Below are 25,549 nucleotides of genomic sequence, written 5' to 3'. Positions count from 1 at the left end.
CAAAAAATGGGATAATTTGGTCATTTTAGTACTAAAGCAGAATGAACTTCTGAATTCATTCAGGAGATAAACCAGCTCCAAATGTTTAATTAATCATTATAATCATGATATTTTTGTCATGATTTTGTCAATCACCACTACCAAACAGGCTTTTAAATTGAACTAATAAGATTGTTGAAGAAAGTTAACCAGAAGAATAAACAAACAACAACATTAACAAAACATGCACATGGATTTTTGAATGGTTAACTATTTCAGTTTTTAGAGAAATATAATGTTCTTTTAAAAAAAAATTAGGCCATTTCAACCAATTCAACATTAGAATAACTTAAAATACTAGGTGGTACAGTTAACTCAGCCTTTTTCACCTTTTGTCTTCCTTGTTCACTGTCTGGAAAAGAAACACAAGCTTTTCTGCTTTTTCTGTTCCCAACTTATTTCTCAATTTAGAAGTCGAAAAGAAGAAAACATTTTCTGTACACCTGCGGAAGACGCTACTGCTGTTAAGAGCTGGATTACCACTTCAGTGGTAGTTTCCTTGTTGAGATCTACTCCATCTCCTCAAATTTTCTCTTTATTGACCTTCTCTAACTTTGCTCTTAAGAGAGATACAAGACTGTGAGAGAGAGTGTGCACTTCATGTACACTACCTGCAGAATAGGACTGATCAAGTAATCTCCCATCTCCATAAACTACTGTTAACATATTTGTAAAATATAATTAGAAGTATAATTAGTATTCATGATGATATCTTTGACCTAGGCACTTGTTTTACTAATTGTTTTAAGAAAACTTTGAAATCTGATTTAAAATTTAAAAATCTAACTATTTAAATTTTTTATTTAAAAAAAATCATTTATTTTTATCAACACTGCTAAAATCTGGGGCATAGCAAAAGCGTGAAAAAGATTACAGACAGGTATAGCCATGGCAGAGATACTTGGATTCTACAAATCCAAAGCCTGCCCGTCTTCCTCCTGGTCCCAGAAATCTGAAATATTTTTCTAGACCTATTTTAAACCATCTTCCAATGTAGTATAAAACTTTTGAAATCTGCACATAAAGTTGTAAAAAACTTCACAAAAAACTTAGGGAGAACTGAGTCTGTTGCTGTTATAGAAGTGGTCATGGCTTGTTATAGTTCTAAGAAGTCAATCAAATCTTTAGTAACAAGTCTCTAGGTCAGGAAATAAGATTTACAATGCAATCTCATACTTGAAATCTGCTGGCTAAGGGGCTACAGAATTTGGCAGAAGTCCTGCTATGTAGGAGGAGCACAAGATATGCTGCTGCCATTACAGATCCACTGGAGTATTTGAGGGATTTTACCAGTGTAACAGCTAGAACCAGATGAAATTATGGATTGGATGTGGAGGCACAGAAGAGGAGGTCACTTACATTGTAGCCCATACTCCTCCAGAACATGGGCATGCCTACAATGATGATGACACAACTTTGCATCAGCCCCAGACTTGGTGCAACGAATATCCCTATAGAAATGGAAAGACAGTTGCCCCCATGTTAAATGGCCACCCTGCCCACATAATATGTATAATTCAACATCCAATCACAATACACCACCATCATTATATATGAACTCCAAACAGAGACACCTTCATAACTCAGATGAAATAGATTATGTGGTATGGGGCTCTCTCTTTCTCTTCGACTCCACGCCTTGCACACTCAGAACACACAAGGGGGAATCTATTGTAATGGGAAACTAGTTTAAACTGTCATTGTTTGAACTGATTAGGCAATCACTTTAATGATTATCTGCATTTTTAATGGTGCTTTATGGTTATTTTATGATATGGGGTATATAAATACTTCTATAAGCAAAGGAACCATGGGAAAAAGCCACTTTGCGTAACACAGCTTGGTGTCTCATGGGAACTTGAGCAGAATGCCAATACTTCTCTGCCTAGAGACTGAAGCCCCCCCCAAATCCTGGAAAAATTGGGGGGAAGGGGAACCCAGAAAACAAGGGGTTTCCCCTGAATTTTCAATTTTTTTCTGGGCATTCACATCTCTAGCCTAGAACCCTTACAAGTACCTCACCTTGGGGTTCCAGATGCAAATATGTAACACTCCACTCCACCAGCTAAGGATGCCAAGACACAGCACCCCAGACATGTAAGCAAGGAAAGGGGGCAACACTTGCTATAAAGTATTACTGGAACAAATGTCTCATCACCACTACCATACTATATGCCATTACTGTCTCTTGTTTAAACTGCATAGCTTCTCTCCTCCACACACCACACGTGGGGAGCAGTATCTCCCACACAGAGAGGTGACATTCATCTCCACTTCCTCACAATCACCGTCTATATACCAAGTTCAGCTACTATGAGCTCCAGATTCTACTTATTGCTGTGTCTGCTTTTCACAGGCCACTCCCTCTCACAAACAATTCTGTACAGACCAACAGCAATGACCAGGATGCTCCTGGGGGTTGATTTACCTAACATGCTCTTGCACATTTTCATGCTCTGTAATAATTATGCACCTGGTGATAGTATTCCTAGCATGGAATTCAAGTGACGAGAGACAAAACCTGCTACGCTGCTGCCTGGTAAGCCACTGCCCGAAGCACAGGAGCCCTGCTAGTGTGACTGGTTTACAACTCCACACATTGCTTTCCCTTTCAAGATCCACTCCATCCTGGATGCTGATCAATAAAAGCCTATGACTTTGCCACATGCATTTGTTGTTGTTGTTAAGGTATGATAGATAGGGATCTTTTCCACCTACCCTAGAACAAACTGGCTTCAGCCAGCCTCAGGAGGGGACTGTGAGCGAAGCTTCAGGGCAGTGGCTCTTCCACTGCCTGCTTAATCAAGGGAAGACATTTAGAATGGTTGCTGCTGCCAGAGTCAGTCCACTGGGCTGAGGGGGAAGCACTGGGGCATACTGGGATGTTACTCAGCAGAGCCAGCCTGTCAGGCAAAACAACAGGGATGTTGGCTCATGCAGGAGCTAAACTACTGGTCCTCACATTGCACCTGTTGATTGACTCAGGTGTGCCTGGGTATGTGAAGTGCATCACCTTTTCCTAGTGTGGGGTGGTACCCTGGATTCAAACCTGGGACCGCTCTCATGAAAAACATGAGTTGGTCCATACAGCTAGGACTCCTTCAGCAGCCCTCATGCTCCTGGCATCTATGACTGAGTGTTGAGGATGGGGCAGGGGGGGAGGCAAATATCCCGTTGCGCCTGATTCCCGTCTACTGCTGTGGATGAGTGGTTATGAAACTGCTGTGGCATTTTGCAATGTGGGTTCAAGTTCTGGGAGCTCCGTCTTTTGCCCATGACATGAGCATGTGGCTCTCTCATGCTATATGACATGTGGCTCTCTCATGCTATATGGTTGTTGTATTGGTTTTTCAATTTTAATTTGTTGTTAACCAGACAACTTTGGTTATCTGGTGACTAAGCAATGAAATAACTAAAACCATTAATTCTTTTTTGCCAGCCATTCAAAAAGTGAGTGGGGCATTTACTCATTGGTGGGACTCCCATCTTATATTTCCTAATCCTATGTACTACATAGCGTGAACAACTGGAGATTTCTATCATGTGTATGTCCAAGGAGGGAATGCAGAGTGGGTGAGGGAGAGAAGATAGCCTCCCTCTATAACAGTTATAAAAAATTTTTTATCTCAATAAAAGCTGCAAAGAAAAGGGATTCTTCCTTCCTGGACTAAGTAAGCCTAACTGAAACCTGGTGGAATGGAGAAAACCAGTGGGACACGGTTATTCCTGGATATAAATATGGTGGAAGGACAAGGAAGGATGTACTGGAGGTGGTGTTGCTCTATATGTCAAAGAGCGCATTGAATCCAGCAAGGCAGAAACCCTAAAAGAGACAAGACTCCTCCACAGAATCCTTGTGGGTGGTGGTACTGGTCCCCAAGAGTAATTTAGTACTAGGGATGTTTTATTGTCCCCCTGATCAACATGCTCAGGGAGCTCTTGAGATGAAAAATGAAATTGAGGAAGTATACAAACTAGGAAATGTTGTAGTAATGGGTGACTTCAGCTACCCTGACACAGACTAGCTACATATGTGTTCCAGTCATGACAAAGTTAAAATTTCCAGATACCCTAAATGACTGTGCCCTTGAACAGTTGGTCATTGAACTGACCAGAGGGGTAGTGGCCCTGGTCTTAATCTTAAGTGGCCCACAGGACCTGGTGCAAGACGTAAGCATTGCTGAACCAATTAAGAGCAGTGACCATAGTGCTATTAAGGGGATTGGTAACAAGAAAGTTGAAAGGCAAAGTCCAGAGGATCAAGTCACTCCAAAGTGCTTGGCAGCTGTTTAAAAACGCAACATTAAAAGCTCAACTCAAGTGTACACCTCAGTTCAGGAAAGGTACCACCAGAGCCAAGAGGATGCTGCCGTGGTTAATGAACAGAGCCAAATAAGCTATTAGAGGCAAGAAAGCAAGCTTCTTTTAAAAAATTGAGGTCTTGTCCAAATGAGAATAAAAAGAGGTACATATTCTTGCAAAAAAAATGCAAAAAGAAAATATGGGATGTTAAAAAAGAATTTGAGGAGCACTTTGCTACAAACATAAAAACCAACCAAAAATTATTTCAATAGGTGGCGTGGCTAGCCCGCTGCCAAGATGGCTGCTTAACCCTGGATCTCGGTGATATTCCTCATTTCTTTTGTCCTGCAAATGGATGATTGCCTATACTTTTCATGGCCTGTGAGTAGCTTTGGTTGGAGACTTACAGGAGATTGCAAATGCTCTAATTTTAGTTTTCCTAACATTTAACATCCCTGTTCTGTTACATTGCAACTTTTGACAGCTCAGTGGGGGGGGGGGGTGAAACTGACAAGCTCAACATGGCGACTAATAAAGTGAAGGCAGGAAAACTGTCAAAGACCCCTGTTGAACTCTCTCTGGCAGATTTAGCTGCACAAATGCAACAAATCTTATAGAGAGTTGGCAAGCTGCTCTCAAACGTCTTGAACAGTTGTTTAAGGATTTGACCACCCAAGTTGCAGAAATTACTACAAATGCTGATGAAGTTTTTGAGCTGGCTTTAAGACAAAAGATCAGAACGGACAAGTTAACGGATCAAGTACTAGATCTCCAAATTAAACTGGAAGATCAGTAGGATCGTAATCACAGGCAGAATCAGCACACACGTGGGGTTCCAGAAGGGACCGAAAAAGGAGATATGATTGCTTTTATTGTTGAATTACTTATGCAACTGCGCCTCACAGAACCTGTAGCAGAAGCTGATATTGAAAGGGCTCACTGTGCTCTGCGTCGTAAATCAAACGAAGGTGGTCCCCCGAGGGACACTGTTATTCACTTCGAGCGATTTTGCATGCAACAATTAATCTATGCTGTACTGTGAAAGCTTAAAAGGATCTCCTACAAAAATGCTGAATTACAGATTTTTCAAGATGTTCTCCACAATACCTTGCAGCGCCGCAAAGGTTTCATGCCATTCACGGAGATTCTGAAAAAAGTTAGCATGCCCTACGACTGAGGTTCCCCTTCAAACTTATGGTTCGTTAAGACCTTTTTTATACAGCTTCAACGATAGGTCAAGCATCTGTTTTTTACACTAATCTGTATGCTACAGACTCACCGGAATATTTTTCTGTTGACATATTTTTTAACAGACCTTCAAATTCTCGTTGAGTCAGAATACTTAAATAGTCCTATTCTTTCTGAAGAAATAGAAATTGCTATAAGACATCTGAAAAATGGAAAGACTCCAGATCTTGATGGCTTGGTGCAGAATTTTGTACATTTAGTGAAATTCTCCTTTCTCATTTACAAGCACTGATGAATGGAATTATGAAGGGAAATAGGATCCCAGAGACCTGGAAACAAGCTGGAATAATTGTCATCCCTAAACCTCATAAAGATTCATGTTCCCTGGGGTCCTATTGCTCAATAGATCTCCTGAATCAAGATGCTAAGCTACTTACTTTGATAATGGTTCAGAGACTAAATGTCTTCATCTCTAGACACATTCGCACCGATCAAACAGGTTTTATTCCTAAGCGGCAATTTTCAGATGCTGTAAAATGGGTTCTTAATATCATAGTTCAAGAACAGGCGCTCCTCTTGCACCACTTTACTTAGATCTTTCAAGGCCTTTGACAGTCTTGAATGGCCTTTCCTATTCAGCTTATTAACTAAATTAAAGTTTGGTCCTTACTTCCTTAATGTAATTCATCAGTTTTATTCTGCTTCCCGAGTGACAATTTGTATCAATGGATTTGATTCCCCTTTTATTAATTTAACAAGAGGCACCAAGCAGGGATGCCCTTTATCTCCTATATTATTTGCACTTACAATAGAAGTACTGGCCAATAAGCTTAGAGCAGACCCAAATATTAAAGGTTTGGTTATTAATGGCCAAGAGCACCTAATCAACCTCTTTCCAGATGACATACTCCTATTTTCACGGGAACTTCATGACGCGCTCCCAGGGCTGCAAACTCATTTAGCTAATTTTAAACAAGTGGCGGGGTTAGAAATCAACTACAGAAAGTCAGAACTTTTTTTGCATCAATTTCCCTTTATGAGCACAGACTCACTTGAGTGATGTATTTGGTTTCCGGCTGGTGTTTGGTAGCTTTAAATATCTAGGGGTAACTATTACCAAAGACTTAAAACAATTGAAAAAGCATAACTTCAATTCATTAATGCAAACTATTAAAACTGAGCTTTATTCTTGGAAAAACCTTTCCCTTTCTTGGCTTGGCAGAGTAGCTGCAGTGAAAATGGCCATTCAGCCCAAATTCCTCTTCCTCTTCCAAACTCTCCCCATTTATCTCCCCGAGACACTCCTACAGAAATGTCAACAAATGCTTGACTCTTTCTGTAACAGCGGTAAATGTTCATGCTTAATCAAAGCAGTTCTGTATTGCTTGAGTAATAAGCAAGGTTTTAGCATACGAAATCTGCAACTATATTATGAAGCATTGCAGATTAAACAGCTAGCTCAAATGATTCATTCTGATCTAAGTATACCTTGCATTTCAATAGAAATTACTTCAGAAGTGAAATGCCAATCAACACAATTACTCCCTCTGTTACACTGTCTAAATGTGCTCTTTCCTCAATCACACACCCTTTTTTGAACGCCACCTTGGAAATCTGGACTCGATCCAAACTAGTGCCTTGGCTGTCCCCTCTTCTTCCATTCCTAGCCCACCCCAAATTTTGTCACATTGACAAATATAGGCAATTTGAAGGCTGGGAGCAGAGAGGATTGCTAACGATGCGAGATCTGTTTGATTAAGGACATCCTTTACAAATTTCTCAATTAGAAAAATGTCTCCCTGGGTTAAGAGTCAACTGGTATAGCATCTTACAAGTATCCTCCTTTATAAACACAATTTACAAAGGGGAAGGTTTGCTACGTTCTTTGACATCCTATGAAGCCCTGTGTAAACAAAGAAGTTCCGGCCAAAAAGGCGCTATTTCTGTAATTTATAGTCTCTTATTAGAGTTTAAATATGAAAAAGAAAATTTGCCATGTAAAGCTTGGGCTAAAGATCTGGGGAGGGAAATCACAGAAGAGGAATGGAGTGATATATAGGTATGCCCACACTCAAAAGCCACCTCAGCCCTCATCAAAGAAAATGCTTTGAAAGTTATACATCAGTGGCACTTCACTCCAGTCAAACTGAACTATATCAACTCCTCCCTCTCCCCTCTGTTCCGGAGGAGATGCCCGATCAGTGGCTCTTTCCTATATTTATGGTGGGACTGTAATAGAGAGACAATTCTGGAGTGATTCTTCAAATTGCTAGTAAAGTTCTTAAAGCTTCAATTATGCCAGATTCAGCCTTGGCACTTATTTTCCTTAAAGGGGATTCCTAAAACTCAGATGACTCTCCTATCCAGATTCCTACTTGCAGCAAGGCTTGAAAAAGCCAAAAATTGGAAGGGGGCAGAACATTTATTGATAAAAAAATGGTTTACCAGACTTTGGCAACTTGCACTAGATGAAAAATTAACTGAAGAGTGAAAAAAAGCTTGGGGGAGACATCCTCCAATAAATTTACTCCAATATGGTACCTGTTTTTATGTTACTCTATCAAACATGGGGCAGAAGCGAGACCACCCTCATCATTAACTTCCTTTTGATGGGATGTGTACCCTGCTTTTTAATTCTATTATTCTGCTTTCCGGTATACTTTCTATTATATATATAGATAGAAAGTATTGTTAAAGATAAAATAATCAAGTATAAAGAAAATTGAGCCTTGCTGAAGCAGAACCAGCATAGCTTCTGCAAGGGTAAGTTCTGTCTCACTAATCTATTAGAGTTCTTTGAGATTGTCTTTTTTTTTTTTTTTTTTCAATAATTTTTATTCAAATTTTCATAAAACATACAAGACGAAATCATAAAACATTCAAAGACAAAAAACAAAATCAAAAATAGTTAAACAAAAAAAATAAATAAAAAAATAAAAATAAAAATAAAAATAAAAAATAAAGAGTAAAATATTGACTTCCCATTTGTCAAAGATCAGATCAGTTATAAGTCTATAATATATAACAATCCTGTCTCTTAAGTCATATTATAAAATCACTTTCCTCCAATAGTTATCTTACTTAATCATCAAATCTCATAAACATTACTTTATTCTTTCCACAAAAAGTCAAAGAGAGGTTTCAATTCTTTAAGAAATATATCTATCAATTTTTTTTTTCCAGATAAGCGTATCGATTAATCCATCTCATTACTAATTATGATAATCTTATTGTCATAACCATAGTCAAAATAAACATTTCAATTAATCCATCACATCAGAATCTGTTAGGTTCAGTAATTTCAGTAGCCATTGTTCTATTATCCCTATTAGTTCCATTTTCCATCTTCCATCTTCAGTAGTCTTGTTAAGTCCAGTAATTTCAGTATCCAATCTTCCATTATCAGTATTCCATAATAATCTTGCTGTCAAAGCCATAGTCATATAGTAAGAGTCTGATGGGAATTACCTCTATCCCAAATATTTTCTTGCCATCCATTCTAAATAGGTTGCTGAAATACTGCTGTAAAATCATATCTCTGTTCTTTTTTTCAAAATACACTGGATCATCTCTTGAAAGTTTTTCCATTGTCACATGGCTGCAGTTAATTCCATAGATTTTCTCTATATTGGGCTCCATCACGTCATTCCAGTCCAGAAGATTATCCATGCCATTGATAACTTTATCTCTAGAATCTTCATTAATTTCTTCAGAGATAACATTGAGTTCCAAACAATAGATTTTATTTCTAAAGTCCATAGACTCCAAATCTTTTTCCTGTTCCACGTTTGTTCCAATCTCCGGGGTCTCCTCTCTCACAGGGACCCCTATTCCAGTCTCCAGGGTCTCCTCTCTCACAGGGACCCCTGTTCCAGTCTCCAGGGTCTCCTCTCTCACAAGGACCCCTATGTCTTTAATCTCCTGTATCTCCAAACAATAGATTTTATTTCTAAAGTCCATAGACTCCAAATCTTTTTCCTGTTCCACGTTTGTTCCAATCTCCGGGGTCTCCTCTCTCACAGGGACCCCTTCCAGGGTCACCTCTCTCACAGGGACCCCTATATCTTTAATCTCCTGCGTCATTTTACTCAATTCAATTTTCAACTCCTTACAACCCTGTCGCAGGTTTTGTTTCGTTATCTCAATCTCATCCATTATTTTCTGAAACATAGTTATTTCCAGATTCTCAGCCACTTTCTTAATTGCCATTTTAAAAGAAAAATATAGGAAAACCACTTCTTATTTCAGCAACAATTGGGTTAATACTCCAAACTTGGTGACATCACAATATAAACAGAGCAGACAGCCTTATCTCTCCATAGTTAAGTAAACAAAATGCAGTTCCCAGGATCGAAACAATTAATGGCAGTCGTCAGAAAACAGATTCGTCAAAATAAAATAGACCAAAAAGAGAGTAGTCTCAGACAATATAATATTCTTCAAAATAAAAATCTGGAATAGAAATCCCTCTTCTGTGTATATCTTTAGAATGCAAATCCAGGACAGCTTTTTGCAACAAAAACAGAGATAAGCTATTAATTAGTGCGTAGCAGAGAGAAGTTATGGCTCCCCAGTGAGATGTCAAAAACCGATCAATCTGGCAAATCTCTTTTAAACAGCAACAATTTAAGTCAAGTAAAAGAAAAATATAGAAAGAAGGGTGCTTGCCTGTTAGTGCGTTCTCTCTTAGAAGATAAGGTGAACGTTCGCTTTATCAGATAGAGCTTGCTGTTGAAAATCCGTCCCACCTTCGTCGGCTGGACCTCGTCCCATAAATTAATGAGATCTGGTCGCCCCAACAAAAATAGGCTTTGAGGTTAATCTCTTCGTTTCTCCCTACCCGGGAGAAGTTTAATCAGTCAAAAAAAAAGAAAAAACTGACTGATATATCTGAATAAGCTTCTTTTGAGGCAGGAGCCCGTCTCAAAAGCAGGCACAGGCTAAGTCACCCTTCCCGGAAGTCAGAGTTCTTTGAGATTGTCAATGAACACATAGAGGTGATCCAGTGGACATAGTGTACTTTGACTTTTAAAAAGCTTTCGTCAAGGTACCTCACCAAACACTCCTGAGTAAGCTTAGCAGTCATAGGATAAAACAAGAGGTCCTCTTGTGGCTAGGAAACAGAAAGCAGAGTGTAGGAATAAATGGACAGTTCTCCCAATAGAGGGCTGTAGAAAGTAGAGTCCCCCAAGGATCAGTATTGGGACCTGTGCTTTTTAACTTGTTCATAAATGATCTAAAGTTAGGGGTGAGCAGTGAAGTGGCCAGGTTTGCTGATGATACTAAATTGTTCAGGGTTGTTAAAACAAAAAGGAATTGTGAAGAGCTCCAAAAGTACCTCTCCAAACTGAGTGAATGGATGGTAAAATGGCAAAAGCAATTTAATGTGAGCAAATGTAAAGTAATTCATATTGGGGCAAAAAGTCTTAATTTCACATACACACTCATGGAGTCTGAATTGGTGGTGGCTGACCAGGAACGAGACCTTAGGGTCACAGTGGATAGCTCAATGAAGATATCCACCCATTGTGTGGCAGCTATGAAAAAGGCCCATCCTAGGGAACATTAAAACAACATGCTGATATCATAATGCTATTATACAAATCTATCGCATGTGGAATATTGTGTACAGTTCTGGTTGCCTCAACACAAGAAGGATTCACTAATAGGCAAAAAACCTTGCGGTTTAAGAACGTACCTATAGCCCACAGATATTTCTATCAAACTTTAAAAAGCAGGGAAATTGGGCAGCTTTAGTGAATGCACCAGGGGACCAGGAGACCTGAACTCCTCTCTGAGATATTGTACTGCCCTACAAAGTTGTCAAAATGCAAACACCATTTGGGTTGGTCTTTCACAGTCCAATCTACTTCCTATGTAGCTTGAAAGAATTTGGTAACATGTGCCTCTGAGCATATGGTGAGTGGTGGCAACTTCTGCAATCAGCCCAAAAAATAGAAAGAAGACATGTGCTGTGCTGATCTTGTTTTAGCAGGGAGGAAGCAACATTATTAAGACAGTTGATATATGGTTTTCATGGTAAATGCTATTCAGAGGTGGTTTTACCATTGCCTTCCTCTGAGGCTGAGAGGCAGTGACTGGCGCAAGGTCACCCAGTGAGCTTCATGGCTGTGTGGAGATTTGATCCCTGATCTCCCAGGTCGCAGTCCAACACTGACCTGGGGGAGGGGCAGGGAGAGGGGAGGGGAGGAGATTGGGTGGGTGGGCACTGGGTAGAAGGGAAGCCCCTTTCCAAAAGGAAAACATTGCGAACAGTATCATTGCTTTTCAGCATTTCCCCCACCTTTTTATTCTACAGAAGGCACATGTAGCCTCCCACTAAGGTTGCCAGGTTCAGGGCCTGAGACTGATCCTATATCTTTAGGAGAAGAGAATGTCAGCCAAGTGCAGGTGTTCTTGCAACACTGTAATGGGAAAAAACACAAGGTGGAATTCTCCCTTCCCTCTGCACAACTTTTAAAGATACAGAAGACCTCTTGGAGGCAAGCGTTTCTGAGTTCAGGACTGTAAGTTTGGTAAGGTTTTATTTTGAAATGAGCTTATGGGAAGCATCAGAATGGCATGGGGGTATTTTCAATTTAACATTGCGGAATGTTTATTTATTTATTGAATTTATTAGTAGCCCATCTGGCTGGCTGTCCAGCCACTTTGGGCAACGTACAACATAGGCATACAATACGTAGGCATTAAAAATCTAAAAACAATAAAGATAAAATCTAACCCACCCCAAAAGCCTGCCTGAAGAGCCAGGTCTACAAGGCCCGGCAGAAGCTCATCATAGAAGGGGCATGGCGGAGATCATCTGGGAGGGAGTTCCACAGGGTGGGGGCCACAATTGAAAAAGCCCTCTCTCTAGTCCTCACCAGTTTGGCTGTTTTGACTGATGGGATGGAAAGAAGGTCTTTTGAGGCTGATCTTGTTGGGCGGCATAGCTGATGATGCTGGAGGCGCTCCTTTAGATAGACTGGGCCGAAACCAGGGATTTAAAGGTCAAAACAAACACCATGAATTGGGCCCGGTAAGCAACTGGTAACCAGTGCAACTCTTTTAGCACTGGAATGATATGATCTCACCGGCAGCTGCCTTTAATCGGGTGCGTCGCTGCATTCTGTACCAGTTGCAGCTTCCGGACCATTTTCAAGGGTAGCCCCACATAGAGCGCATTACAGTAGTCTAGGCAAGAGGAGACCAGGGCATGTACCACCGATGGGAGCAGATGATTGGGAAGGTAGGGGTGTAGCTTCTGTATCAGATGGAGTTGATACAGCGCTGCCCGGCTCACAGCCGAAACCTGAGCTTCCATGGACAGTTGGGAGTCAAGAATGACCCCGAGGCTACGGACCTGGTCTTTCAGGGGCAACTGTACCCCATTGAGCACCTGGTCTAAATCCCCTAACCTTCCCTTGTCTCCCACGAACAGTACCTCAGTTTTGTCAGGGTTCAGCTTCAGCTTGTTCCTTCCCATCCAGCCACTCACCGAGTCCAGGCACTTGGATATGATTTCTACAGCCAACCTCAGTGAAGATTTAAATGATAGAGCTGCGTGTCATCCGCATATTGGTGACACTACAGCCCAAATCTCCTGATGATAGTCCCCAGCGGCTTTATATAGATGTTAAATAGCATCGGGGAGAGGATAGAGCCCTGTGGTACCACACAAGTGAGAGGCCAAGGGTCCAAAATCTCATCCCCCAATGCTACTCTTTGGTGCCTATCAGAGAGGAAGGAATGGAACCACTGCAATACAGTACCCCCTATGCCTAACCCCTCCAGGCGATCCGGAAGGATACTGTGTGAAAAATCCACGCTGGCTATAGTATACAGCCACCTTCATGGCTGTACAATATTGTAGAGTTGGAAAAAGCTCAAAAACTGGCAACCAAGATGATCAAGGGGATGGAGGAACTCCCCTTTGAGGAAGGTTTGCAGCATTTGAGGCTTTTTAGTTTAGCGAAAAGGCAAGTAAGAGGTGACATGATAGAAGTCTACAAAATTATGCATGGCGTGGTGAGAGTGGCTAGAGAGAAGTTTTTCTCTTTCTCTCGTAACACTAGAACTTGTAGACATCCAATGAAGCTGAATGCAGGCAGATTCGGGACAGATAAAATAAAATACCTCTTCACGGATCATACACTTAAGCTATGGAACTTGCTCCCAGAGGAGACAGTGATGGCCACCAAGTTGGACAGCTTTATAAGAGGATTAGACAAATTCATGGAGGATAACCATATCAAAGGCTACTGCTTTGCCTCACAGTCGGAGGCAGAATGCTTCTGAATGCCAGCTGCTGGAACCCGGAGGGAGTATAGTGCTCTTGTGCTCAGGTCCTGCTTGCGGGTTTGCCATGGTTGGCCACTTTGAGAACAGGATGCTGGACTTGATGGGCCACTGGCCTGATACAGCAGGTTCTTCTTATGCTCTTCTGACTACAGTTATGAAAGAAAAAGGGGGGGAAAGAGATATAGCTGCAGAGAAGCCTCTTTCTCCCCTCTTATAACCTTTTGCTTGCAAAGGGGACTGTAAAAGCAAGAAGGAAGGAAGAATGCTGGTGCTTACTTCTCTCCAATCTCTGGAGTCTGCTGAGCTCTCTGCTTTACTCTTGAGTATCTCTCTCTCAATAACACACCACACTCCAGCTTGAGGCAAGTGACTAATCCAGGAGCCAGATAGCACCACATGGGCACTGGGGAAGTTGAAACGTAACAGCAGAGCCATGGATGGTTGGGAATCTGTCAGGGATGCCCCTCTTTCATGCAAATGACTGTGCCCAGAGGACTTCCGATTGGCAAGATGTTCCCAATCACAAGAAAAGTTACCTGAATTGAGGATTGTTAAGTCTTACCATTCTATTTTCAATATTAACTGCTAAATGAGGAAAGGACTTGCTTGAAAAAAAGGATTCACTTTCAAGGTGAGATCTTGTAACATGCAGTGATTTGCAGACTGTATGCATGTGCAGCTGCCTGGCTAGCAGAATTTGGGACTGAAAATGAATTCTAGACAACTGAATGAGTGATCAGATTATCATGATTGAAAATTATGTGTGTGCAGTAGAAAAACAGAGAGAGTGGGCTCTGGTTTGGGGTGTGTGTGAAGGGGGTTTGCCTATCTATCCAAACTCAAAAAGTATCCCTGACTTACTTGCATAGGAATTATGGGCAGAACTTATTAAATTAGTACTTGCCAGGAAGTTCTAATCCTCCTTTGAAATCATTTTGAAACAGGCCTTACTACATTTTAGTGATTGTGGTATGGAATTGGAAAATGCAGGACAAAGGCAAAAGCATGGGGTTGTATTCAATGAAACCCAACTCAGAGTAGACCCACTGAAGTTAGTCAGCCTAAGTTAGTCAATGGGTCTACTCTGAGTATCACTAGCAATGAATACCACCATGGTATTTAACATCCCATTTTTTATTAAAACAAAGACGAGTGTATCATAAAATTAAAAACAATCTATAAAAACCTAGACACTGAAACATCAAATATAAATGATTAAAACTAGTCAGTATTAAAAAATAATATTGATGATAGGTTTTCTGCAACAACATTTTCACAAGTCATCTAAAAAGAAACAGACAACAATACTGGCAAACCTCTCTTGGAAGATGGCTCCAGACAGTAGGCATTGTCACTAGGACCCTGTTCCTCATAATTACAAAGTTCATCATGAAAACGAACTGGGCTCCTACTGGGAGGAAGGGTGGGATATAAATCTAATAAATATTTAATAAATAATAAATAAAACTCCTAAAGCAGCATCTCAAATATTTATGGAAGCACAGGTGTCAATCCTAACTAAGATTCTCCTGGCAGGAGTGTCCCATGAGCTTAAACCTCTGCTTACAGGATGCTCCTGCCAGTGACAGGAAGGGTGACATTTTTGCCAATCTCTCCTTCTCTCTGCAGTCCCTTGAAAATCTGCTCAAGAGTGAAGCAGTATGAGAGGAAAGGACAGATTAGCAAAAACTGGATCACAGTTACCTTCTCTCCATGAGCAGAAAAAGCTTTTTTGTTCAGAGGACTGGTTAGGATCCAACCCATCGGAATGTTCATATAGGAGAAGATGGTCCAAGATATTTTGGGCAGTTTAGGACTTTGAAGACAAAAATCAGTTTCTGAAGAGTTTAAGGACAGCATGGTGTAAAGTATATTGTAATGTGTTAAGTTACTAAACACAAGCTATGTCCCCAGAAGGGGCAGCAGCTGAAAATGACAGACCTTGTCAGATTCCATCTGGGTATGAAAAGTAAAGATGGAATCAGGAACATCTCCAAGCTGCTCAACTGCTCTTTAAAAGAGTGTGATCTTCTTGAGAACTTGCAATCCACCTGTTCTTAGGTCAATCCCTACTCAAACCATCACCACCCATTTTGCTGGACTAAATTCAAGCTTTTCCGCTCTCATCTGGACCATCAGCAATTCAGTGCATTGGTTTAAGGAATCCTTCACTACCTCTGGCACTGAAAATGGAAATGGACTGCCTTAAAGTCAATTCCGATTTATGGCAACCCTATGAATAGGGTTTTCATGGTAAGTGGTATTCAGAGGTGGTTTACCGTTGCCTTCCTCTGATGCTGAGAAGCAGTGACTGGCCCAAGGCTCTGGCACTACAGAAGAGGAAAAATACTTGGGTGTCATATTTAAAGACCCTGCCAATCGCACCCAACTGTTTAAGTTTGCAAATAGTACAAAGTTTAAAGTGGACACAATTTTAGCCCAAGGCCTCTCTAGAAAGTGCCAACCTATCTTAAAACGCTGCCAATGTATCACACACACACAGGCTTCAGTTCACTATTTGTCTTTCCTAAAAATGTGCCACAATCAAGAAAAGAATGAGACATGACATGAGTCATCTAGAGTAGAGGATGCTATTGGTCTGAAATCTCAGGTTACTATATCCCACAATATTTTCACATTAGACTTCAAAATATATAATTTATAGTTACTGTGTCACTTATAACTTTATACCTATGAGTCTTTCAAATAAGCTGTTATACCAGATAGCAGGATAGCAGACTACAGTAGTCTGAGAATTTACTGTAATTTAATAGTGAGAACATAGCTGGTCTAGCACTGTGGGGAGGAGAGCCTGGCTGAGAGTCCAGAGTCTGTGAGTTCAAATCTTCGCTCATGTCTACTGGGTGTCAAGGGCCAGCTAAAGATCACCCCCACAGTGAGTGGCTCAGGGGCTACGTGCCCTGCCACCTGTGCAGCTGTGGGCAAGCTGCATAGTCCCAAGGAGCCCAGTTGCCCCCCAGCTGGCAGATGCGGACAAGGAAGGAGCTGGCTTGTGCAGCTGTGGCAAGCTGAGCAGGCCCTAGCCAGCTGGGGAGGACTAGCCTCAGAGGGAGGCAATGGTAAACCCCCTCTGAATACCGCTTACCATGAAATCCCTATTCATAGGGTTGCCATACGTCGGGATCGACTTGAAGGCAGACCATTTCCATTTGAATAGCGAGCTGAGCCAGTTTTACCACAGTCCAAATAGTAGTGTGATAAAAGTAACTGGTCTTACTGAATCTCATTCACCACCATTACTGGAGTAGCAGTTCAAGTTCCTAGATACCACCCTCAGATCTGAGAGCCAGCATCAAATTTTTAGACAAATATTTATTTATTTTATTTATTTATTTATTAAATTTATATACCGCCCGACTAGCAATAGCTCTCTGGGCGGTGAACATAAAACAGCATAAAAATACAATAAATAACAAAACAATACTAAAATACAAGCAACAATCCAACACAGTAAACATTTTTAAAATTAAATCAGTGTAACTTAAAATGCTTCAGAGAATAGGAAGGTTTTGACCTGGCGCCGGAAGGAGAGCAGAGTCGGCGCCAGGCGTACTTCCTCAGGGAGACTGTTCCATAGTTCGGGGGCCACCACTGAAAAGGCCCTAGATCTTGTCATCACCCTCTGGGCCTCCCTGTGAGTTGGAACCCGGAGGAGGGCCTTCGTAGCAGAACGTAGTGCACGGGCCGGTTCATATCGGAAGAGGCGTTCCGCAAGGTATCGTGGTCCCGCACCGTATAAGGCTTTATAGGTTAATACCAACACTTTGAATCTAGCCCGGAAACATATTGGCAACCAGTGCAAGCTGGCCAGAACAGGTGTTATATGCTCGGACCGCTTGGTCCTTGTCAGCAATCTGGCCGCCGCATTTTGCACTAGTTGTAGCTTCCGAACTGTCTTCAAAGGTAGCCCTACGTAAAGCGCATTACAGTAATCCAAACGTGAGGTTACCAGAGCATGTACCACTGATGTAAGGTCCTCTTTACTCAAATAGGGAAGTAGCTGGGCTACCAACCGAAGTTGGTAAAACGCATTCCTAACCACCGAGGCTACTTGAGCCTCAAGTGAGAGGGAAGAGTCTAAAAAGACTCCCAGACTATTTCACACATGTCTGGAAACAACTCCCAGTTCTTAGATGTCACTCAGTACCAGAGCAAGGAAATTTTCCGGTCTGTTCACTGCCATGTTACTGTTAGCTTTGTAAATACATTTTTAATATTCAGTCTTCAAATCCAGAATAAGCATCATTGCCCAACCACTGCAAATACCTCGCAAAGAGGGAGAACAGCTACTCTTTAGCCACTTTAATAATGAGGCCTGTGTGAATTAAAGAAATGACTAAACAACCCATTCCAACATTTATTTACTCAGTTCCACCAGGCTGATCAAGGCTTATTCCAATGTATACCTAGGTTTAAAATAGATTATTAACAGACTTATCTGCACCAAATTTATTTATTTATTGCACTTGTATACTGCCCCATAGCCGAAGCTCTCTGGGCGGTTTACAGCAATCAAAAATATTAAAACAAATATACAATTTAAAACGCGTATTTTAAAAACAATTTAACACACAATTTTAAAATTTAAAACAATATAAAAACAATTTAAAACACATGCTAAAATACCTGGGAGAAGAGGAAAGTCTTGACCTGGTGCTGAAAAGATAACAGTGTTGGCGCCAGGTGCACCTCGTCAGGAAGACCATTCCATAATTTGGAGGCCACCACTGAGAAGGCCCTCTCCCTTGTTGCCACCCTCCGTGCTTCCCTTGGAGTAGGCACCCAGAGGAGGGCCTTTGATCTTGAACGTAGTGTACGGGTGAGTTCGTATCGAGAGAGGTGTTCCATCAGATATTGCGGTCCCAAGCCATGTAAGGCCTTATAGGTCAAAACCAGCACCCTGAATTGAGCTCGGAAACATACAGGCAGATAATGCAAGCGGGCCAGAATCGGTTTTATATGTTCGGACTATCTGGTCCCTGTTACCAATCTGGCCGCTGCATTTTGTACAAGCTGCATTTCCCAAACCGTCTTCAAAGGCAGCCCCACGCAGAGTGCATTGCAGTAATCTAATATGGAGGTTACCAGACCATGGACAACTGAAGCCAGGTTATCCCTGTCCAGATAGGGACGTAGTTGGGCCACCAACCGAAGTTGGTAGAAGGCACTCCGTGCCACCGAGGCTACCTGAGCCTCAAGTGACAGAGATGGTTCTAGGAGAACCCCCAAGCTACGAACCTGCTTCTTCAAGGGGAGTGCAACCCCATCCAGGACAGGTTGGACATCCACTAAATGAGGTAAAGTTAGAAAATTTGACACTAAAGTCCTCAAGGACCACTGCTTCACACAGTACACTTCCTGTATAGCAGATATCATGCAGATCCTCACATGAGACAATATATGCACTGTGGTATCTGTATATTTACAGGGAAGAAGACAGTTGGTGCAAATGGTATTGTGGTCAGCTAAAAGAGTAAAGGACTGCTCATGGTCACAACCACAGCGTGACCAAAAGCAAGGATTCACAGATGATTGTAGAGATTATTTCTGTATTAAAAAAACCTAAGGTGCAAAAATTATGGAAGTAGTGTTGCAATCCTCTGCAAGACTCCACTTAACATACTACTTGAAAAAAAGGAAAAAAGAACGGAGGGGGGGAGAAAGAAGAGAGAGTGTCTTCAGAATTGCAACATCAGGTCCAGATTGGCCATTGAACTTTCAATTAAGCACACGCATGGAGCTATTTGGAGACGAATGCGACATGAAGAAAGTATAAAGTAGACCCCCAAAGGCACTACTTGCTGGATCAATACATTAAAATTCTCTCGGTACCATTCAATATTTTGTCTTTCTCACCACGTTTACACTCACCCTGCCCGTTTTGTCCAGCTGCTTCTTTTTATTCCGCTTCTTCTGCTCATCTCCCTTTAGCAAGAGCATCGTAGCCGTCCCAGATACCCCCTTGTTAGGGCCTCCTCCTCCTCCTCCTGTCAAGCCCTGTGTCATCGCCAATTCTTCCTCGTCCTCTTCGTCGTCCTCCTCCTCGCCCATCTCGGTTGTTCTCCTGAGGCGCTTTCTGCGAGCATCTCCTGCTCGAGCGTAGGCCGCGGCCCACAGAAGCGCCAACAGGAGCACTAGCGCCAAGACGGACGTACAGAGCAGCAGTAACCAGGTGGGCAGGCGCTGCGGTTCCAGGCCTGGCGGTAGCTCCAGACCCAACTCGGTGCGAAGCAGGCCCACGCCGGCCGACAGCACATCCCGCAGCCTGGCGGACACCATCTCGGCCTGCTGGGCTACAGCCTCTTGCCAGGTCGGCGCAGCCATGGCTCCCTCGAGCGGGGGCCGAGACCGAGCAGAAACTCACGTCACGCCGAGCGCATCTCTCGCCCGACAAGAAGCCAAAAGGCCGCTCTACTCGGCTCCCAGCCAACGGGACGAAAAGCAGCGGTTGGTGCCGCTGAGCGACTTTGATTCGGCTCGGATAAGGGTCTCCTCAGCCTCTCGCGGCCCAACAGCGCAACGTCACCCCTCCGCAGCGTTCTAGCAAGCGGACGCGTGCGTGGGGGGGGCGCACGGGATGACGGAAAAGGTCACGTGCAGCTGAAGGAGCCGTTGGTTGGGAGGCGCTGGCTGCGCCTGCGCGTATGCGCGCTCCGGCCTCCTCCTATTTCACTGACGGCAGTTCCATCTCCCGTCTTCCTATCTTCCTGACTATGTTAGTCGGCGCAAAAGCGAAGGCTCGTAGGGTACACGTCATTCCTATCGTGGGATTGAGGAGGGACGGGAAGTGTAAGTAGCAATCTCGACGTGGCAGTGATTTCCTCGCCGAGGGAGCGGTGGGGTGGTTGAAGGGGAGGAGCTACTGCCCTCGACCACGTCGCTCACTCAGACCTTTGACACAGATCCTTTGGAGAAAAGTGGAAGAGGAGAAGAGCGTGGAAATTTCTTTTTGAAACATTTTAATAATAAAACAAAGGTAGAAGAAGATTTGTTGTTGCTATTAATGTTAATTTAATTAATTATATAGGCAGTGTGAATTAGTGGTTAGGCTAGGATCTAGGAGGCCAGAGTTCAAATCCCCATTCAGCTGTGGAGCTCACTGGCTGACTTTGGGACAGTACCTACCTCACAGCCTAACCTACCTCACAGGGTTGTTGTGAAGATAAAATGATGGGGGTGGGGGAAAACATGTATACCTCCATCTTGAGTTCCTTGGGGGAAAGGTGAAATATACAAGTAATATATACATTATATATGTATAATATATATCATTAATAATAACATACATTATTAATGTTAATTACTATTAGAATTGACAGCCAGTGTGGCGTAATGGTTAGAGTGTTGGACTATGACCTGGGAGACTAGGGTTTGAATCCCCACACAGCCATGAATCTCACTGGGTGACCTTGGGCCAGTCACTGCCTCTCAGTCTCAGAGGAAGGCAGTGGTAAACCACCTCTGAATACCGCTTACCATGAAAACCCTGTTCATAGGGTCACCATAAGTCGGGATTGACTTGAAGGCAGTCCGTTCCCATTTTTAGAGCTGTGGTGGTATTAGAACTATGGTAATAACTTTGAAAATACAAAAGAAATGCATACACACAGAGACGCTATTTTGGCATAATGTTAGCATGCTTTATGGGAAGGTTCCCCTCCTCATACCAGGAAAACAATTGCTTGTTTGGATTTATTTATTTATTGTAACAGGAATCCCTGAATTTGTTTTTGTGGGGGTTGTGTGGTATTGCTATTTTATAACATGGTTTGTTTTTAACTTTTAATTGAGTCTGTTTGTAGAAACAGTCATCTTAGAAATACAATAAACCATGTGTTTACGCAGAACGTTTCACTGAGAAAAGCAAGGAGCAGCAAGGCTGTGTGGGTGACTGTGTTTTAACCTACACATTTTAGGGAAATGAATGGATTTTGGTCACATTTGCACCATACATTTATTCCACTATTATTCCACTGTCATAGTTTTCCCCAAGGAATTCTGGGAAGTGTAGTTCCTTATAAAAGGCCATTGTAATTAAGTGTGGAATAATTTTTTTAAAATGTTAATTCCCAGTGGACTCAAGGCTTATGCTCAAGGCACAGCAGGGTCTGTGAGGGGCCAAGTTTTTAGGGATACTGTAATCTATTTTTATAAATGTTCACTATTTATTAAAAAATAATAATGTACATCTAACCCATTTATTTATGGAGATATGACTGCAATACAAGACCTTAGATACTGAACATTTCATTTTAATCCTTCAAACAGCTTAGAAAGACTGCCATAAACATTCCAGTAGTGATTCCAGGCAGTGCCAATCCAGCCAGCTGCTATTTGTCCCACAGCTGTGAGTAGCAGCAAATAAAGAATCGGAGGGCAGGACCCAAAACAAAAGGTTCATATTGGAAGAATGACAATTGTTGACTAAAGAATAGGAAAAACTTCCTGACGATTCATGTGGTTCGATAGCAGATCGGCCTGGGAAGGTGGTAAACTCTTCTTCAGATGGATGCTGTAGCTGTGGATTTCCTTCATTCACAGAGGACTTGTGGGATCCCTTCCAATGCTATGATTTTGTGAGCCTTTCATGGTTTGACATGGGAAATCTTAGTAACGTATAAAAATGGTGGTTACTTATTGAGCTAATGGGACACTGCTTGTTTCCTCTAGCGCAATTCTACTGTATTGCATATGTAGCACAGAAACAAAAAATCTAGTATCTGCTATTCTATCAGGCCCATGGAGAGTTGTGAAGCCAGACCACTCCACCAGCTTAACTGTGCCGAGCAACTTTTGGCTCCTCTTTCCTTGACTTTTGGCTCCTCTTTCCTCAACTTTTGGCTCCTCTTTCCTCGACTTTTGGCTCCTCTTTCCTCGACTTTTGGCTCCTCTTTCCTCGACTTTTGGCTCCTCTTTCCTCGACTTTTGGCTCCTCTTTCCTCGACTTTTGGCTCCTCTTTCCTCGACTTTTGGCTCCTCTTTCCTCGACTTTTGGCTCCTCTTTCCTCGACTTTTGGCTCCTCTTTCCTCGACTTTTGGCTCCTCTTTCCTCGACTTTTGGCTCCTCTTTCCTCGACTTTTGGCTCCTCTTTCCTCTAACTCTTTCCCTTCCACCTGTTTGAATTGTGTAACTAAGAACTAGTGCTTCATTTTACTTTTTTCTTCCTCCCTCCCAGTCCCTTTTCCTTGTTGTCCTATTCTTTAAGATTGTAAACCTTAAGGCAGGAACTGTTACTGATCTTGGTATGCTGTGCTGGGAGACATTGTTTGGCTGAAGAGCAGTGCAAACTGTTTTAAATGGGGGTGACTAACCACTGGCCTGGGTGCCTTATCAGGCCTCCCAAGTAAATTTTACTGGCCCCTCAAGACCCCACTGATTTTGGCAGTAATAAAAATTAGATACCCAGCATCCTGATTGGTATGCAAATCTCCCCCTTTGGGCCATAACATGATCATTTGATGAGCAGGGAGCACTCAATAACTCCCTCCTTGGCTGATCTGCATGGATCAGCTGTGGAGCAGGACTGTGTGGTTGCATGAGAGTATGCACCTGTGAAAGAGTGTAGGGGTAGGCACACACAATTTTGGCCATACCCTACCCAGAGGGTTAGCCAAGGCATATGTAGTCTTCAAGCCCAAATAGGTTAGCTACCCTGGTTGAAAGAAAGAAATTTCTTTTGCAGAACCATTTTACTCAAAATATTCCTAACAACAAAAACATTCTCCAAACCCTGATCTTTACATAGCAGAAATAGTACCAGCCACACACAAGATACCAACAAGCCAAGGTTTGCAGAAGTACAACAACATTCTTGGTTAAAACAACACTAACTTATGGGGGGAACGCTCTGAAACAACCCAGAGAGATGCCCAGTAGCTATGGAACATTAAGTATCCTTTTTTGAGGAGAGAGAACAAAGCCAGGGTAGGGGACATAAAATGGAGTGCCTTGGAAAGGGGCATGGCTAGCTGGAACCCTGAAAGAGAGCACTCTGTAATGCTACATTCTGTGGCTGGTCCGACTTGTTATACATATATGCTAGGTCAGTGATTCCCAATCTGGGGATCATGAAGTCATCCCAGGGGGGTTGAAAAGAACTAAGAGAAGAATTATTAATTTAAAAAAATAATTAATGGCTGGTCTTTGCACCTCCGATTTGTGAATCTGCATTGCATGTGCACGCAGTTGCTTCCGCCTCCCCTTCCTTCCGGCTGGCACAGTCAGTTCCCGCCACACAGAGAGCTGAGCAGTACAACAGTCGAATGAGTGCATCAAGGGAAGGGGCCAGCTGGCCTTACTTAATATCCGGTGCCTCTCCCCAGCTCTTTTGTCAATGGCAGTGGGGGAAGATTGATCAAGTTGATTGGCTCTGGGAGTCCTGGAGCGTCCCCCCATAAATACACACCTGGGCACTCATTAAAAATTCACTGTACGGTTAACTTATAGTACAATATACATGTCTACTCAGAAGTAAGTCTCTTCATATGGGGCTTACTCCCAGGTAAATCAAATTGTAGTAATCATACCACACTAAGATTCTGTTGAAACTCTGAAGCTGGACTATTTTGGTGTGGAGGGGGATGGGGCTTTCTAGTACAAAGAAGAAAGGAAGCTATAGGAAATAAAAATTTATGTCTATAACATAAGGACTTAGGCTGCAATCCTAATCAGGTCTACTCAGAAGTAAGTCCTATAGAATTCAGTGGAGCAACAGCCATATGCGGTAGGTTATGCTGAGTTAGTGGCTGACCTAAGGCAGTAAGTAAGCAAAAAAATATGGGTAAAGTAAGTTTTAAAAATGTGAAATTACATATGTTCAGTGTATTTTTGTTGCTATTAAGGCTTTGAGTGTGTTTCTACATAGCTGTATATATTCATTTTAAAATACTTTAAAATATGTTAAGTTGCCCAAATTTTGTTGTTTAGGGTTGGCACTGGGGAAGAGCAGTGCTCTTGTGTCTTTAACAGCAGTGTGGCAGACAGAAAGTAAACAGAAATTAAATTAAGCCTTTTCTAGTAAGGAAATACAATTTATGGGGAAAGCTTCACCTGTTAACATTCTGTCTGTCAGACATTATTACTGTCATATGGTGCTTCCTCAGCCTAGTGCTGAAGAGGAGGCATTGTTGTGAACAGATGGAACACTTAAAGAGTCCGAATGCCCTGGCATCAACCAGGCTCTGTTCACCACTCTGGGTGGTTTACCTTTATCTTCTTTTCATTTCCTTCAAAATTTGTTAAAAGTTGTTTATATTGCTGTAACCTGCCCTGGGACTGTCTGGTGAAGGACAGATAATAAATATCAACATAATCATATTTGTTTTTGCATGGAAAAAAGTGACATTTAACACTTCATTATGTATTTTTCAATTAACAGAGACTAACATTACAACAATTAGCATGTGGGGGTCACAGAAATTTTTGAGATTACAAAGGGGGTCCCTTACTCATAAAGGTTGGGAACCGTTCTGCTACGTCTTGGTGGGTCGGCACGGGCTTATTTACACAATACATCATATGCCAAATGCTGTATTGAATCTACTCATAAATATAGATTAAGGCTGAAATCCTAACCCCGCTTACTAGGGAATAAGACCCATTAAATTCAATAGGACTTAATCTTGAGTAGATGTTACAAGAGTAAACTCCACACTAATGAGTAAAATGCAGGGATTGCACTATAAAGTATTTTGTATT

At 42.1% G+C, this 25,549-nt stretch overlaps 1 protein-coding gene and 1 long non-coding RNA gene across 2 annotated transcripts in view; one reads left to right on the top strand and one right to left on the bottom strand.

Moving 5' to 3' along the window:
* Window positions 1–20,542, bottom strand: part of MTDH (metadherin) — a 57,966-nt gene extending 37,424 nt beyond the window's left edge. The window contains exon 1 of the mRNA XM_061603582.1: window positions 19,723–20,542. Coding sequence (XP_061459566.1) covers window positions 19,723–20,175 — 453 coding nt within the window. The 5' untranslated portion in view covers window positions 20,176–20,542. The remainder of the gene's footprint in view (window positions 1–19,722) is intronic.
* LOC133373656 (uncharacterized) lies at window positions 19,677–25,168 on the top strand. Its single transcript, XR_009759733.1, has 2 exons — window positions 19,677–20,827; window positions 22,120–25,168. It is a non-coding gene; the product is annotated as an uncharacterized LOC133373656 (long non-coding RNA).
* Window positions 25,169–25,549: the final 381 nt, after the last annotated feature.

Source organism: Rhineura floridana, chromosome 1 (assembly GCF_030035675.1).
Source record: "Rhineura floridana isolate rRhiFlo1 chromosome 1, rRhiFlo1.hap2, whole genome shotgun sequence".
Taxonomy (NCBI): domain Eukaryota; kingdom Metazoa; phylum Chordata; class Lepidosauria; order Squamata; family Rhineuridae; genus Rhineura; species Rhineura floridana.
This window is presented reverse-complemented; position numbering and strand designations above follow the sequence as displayed.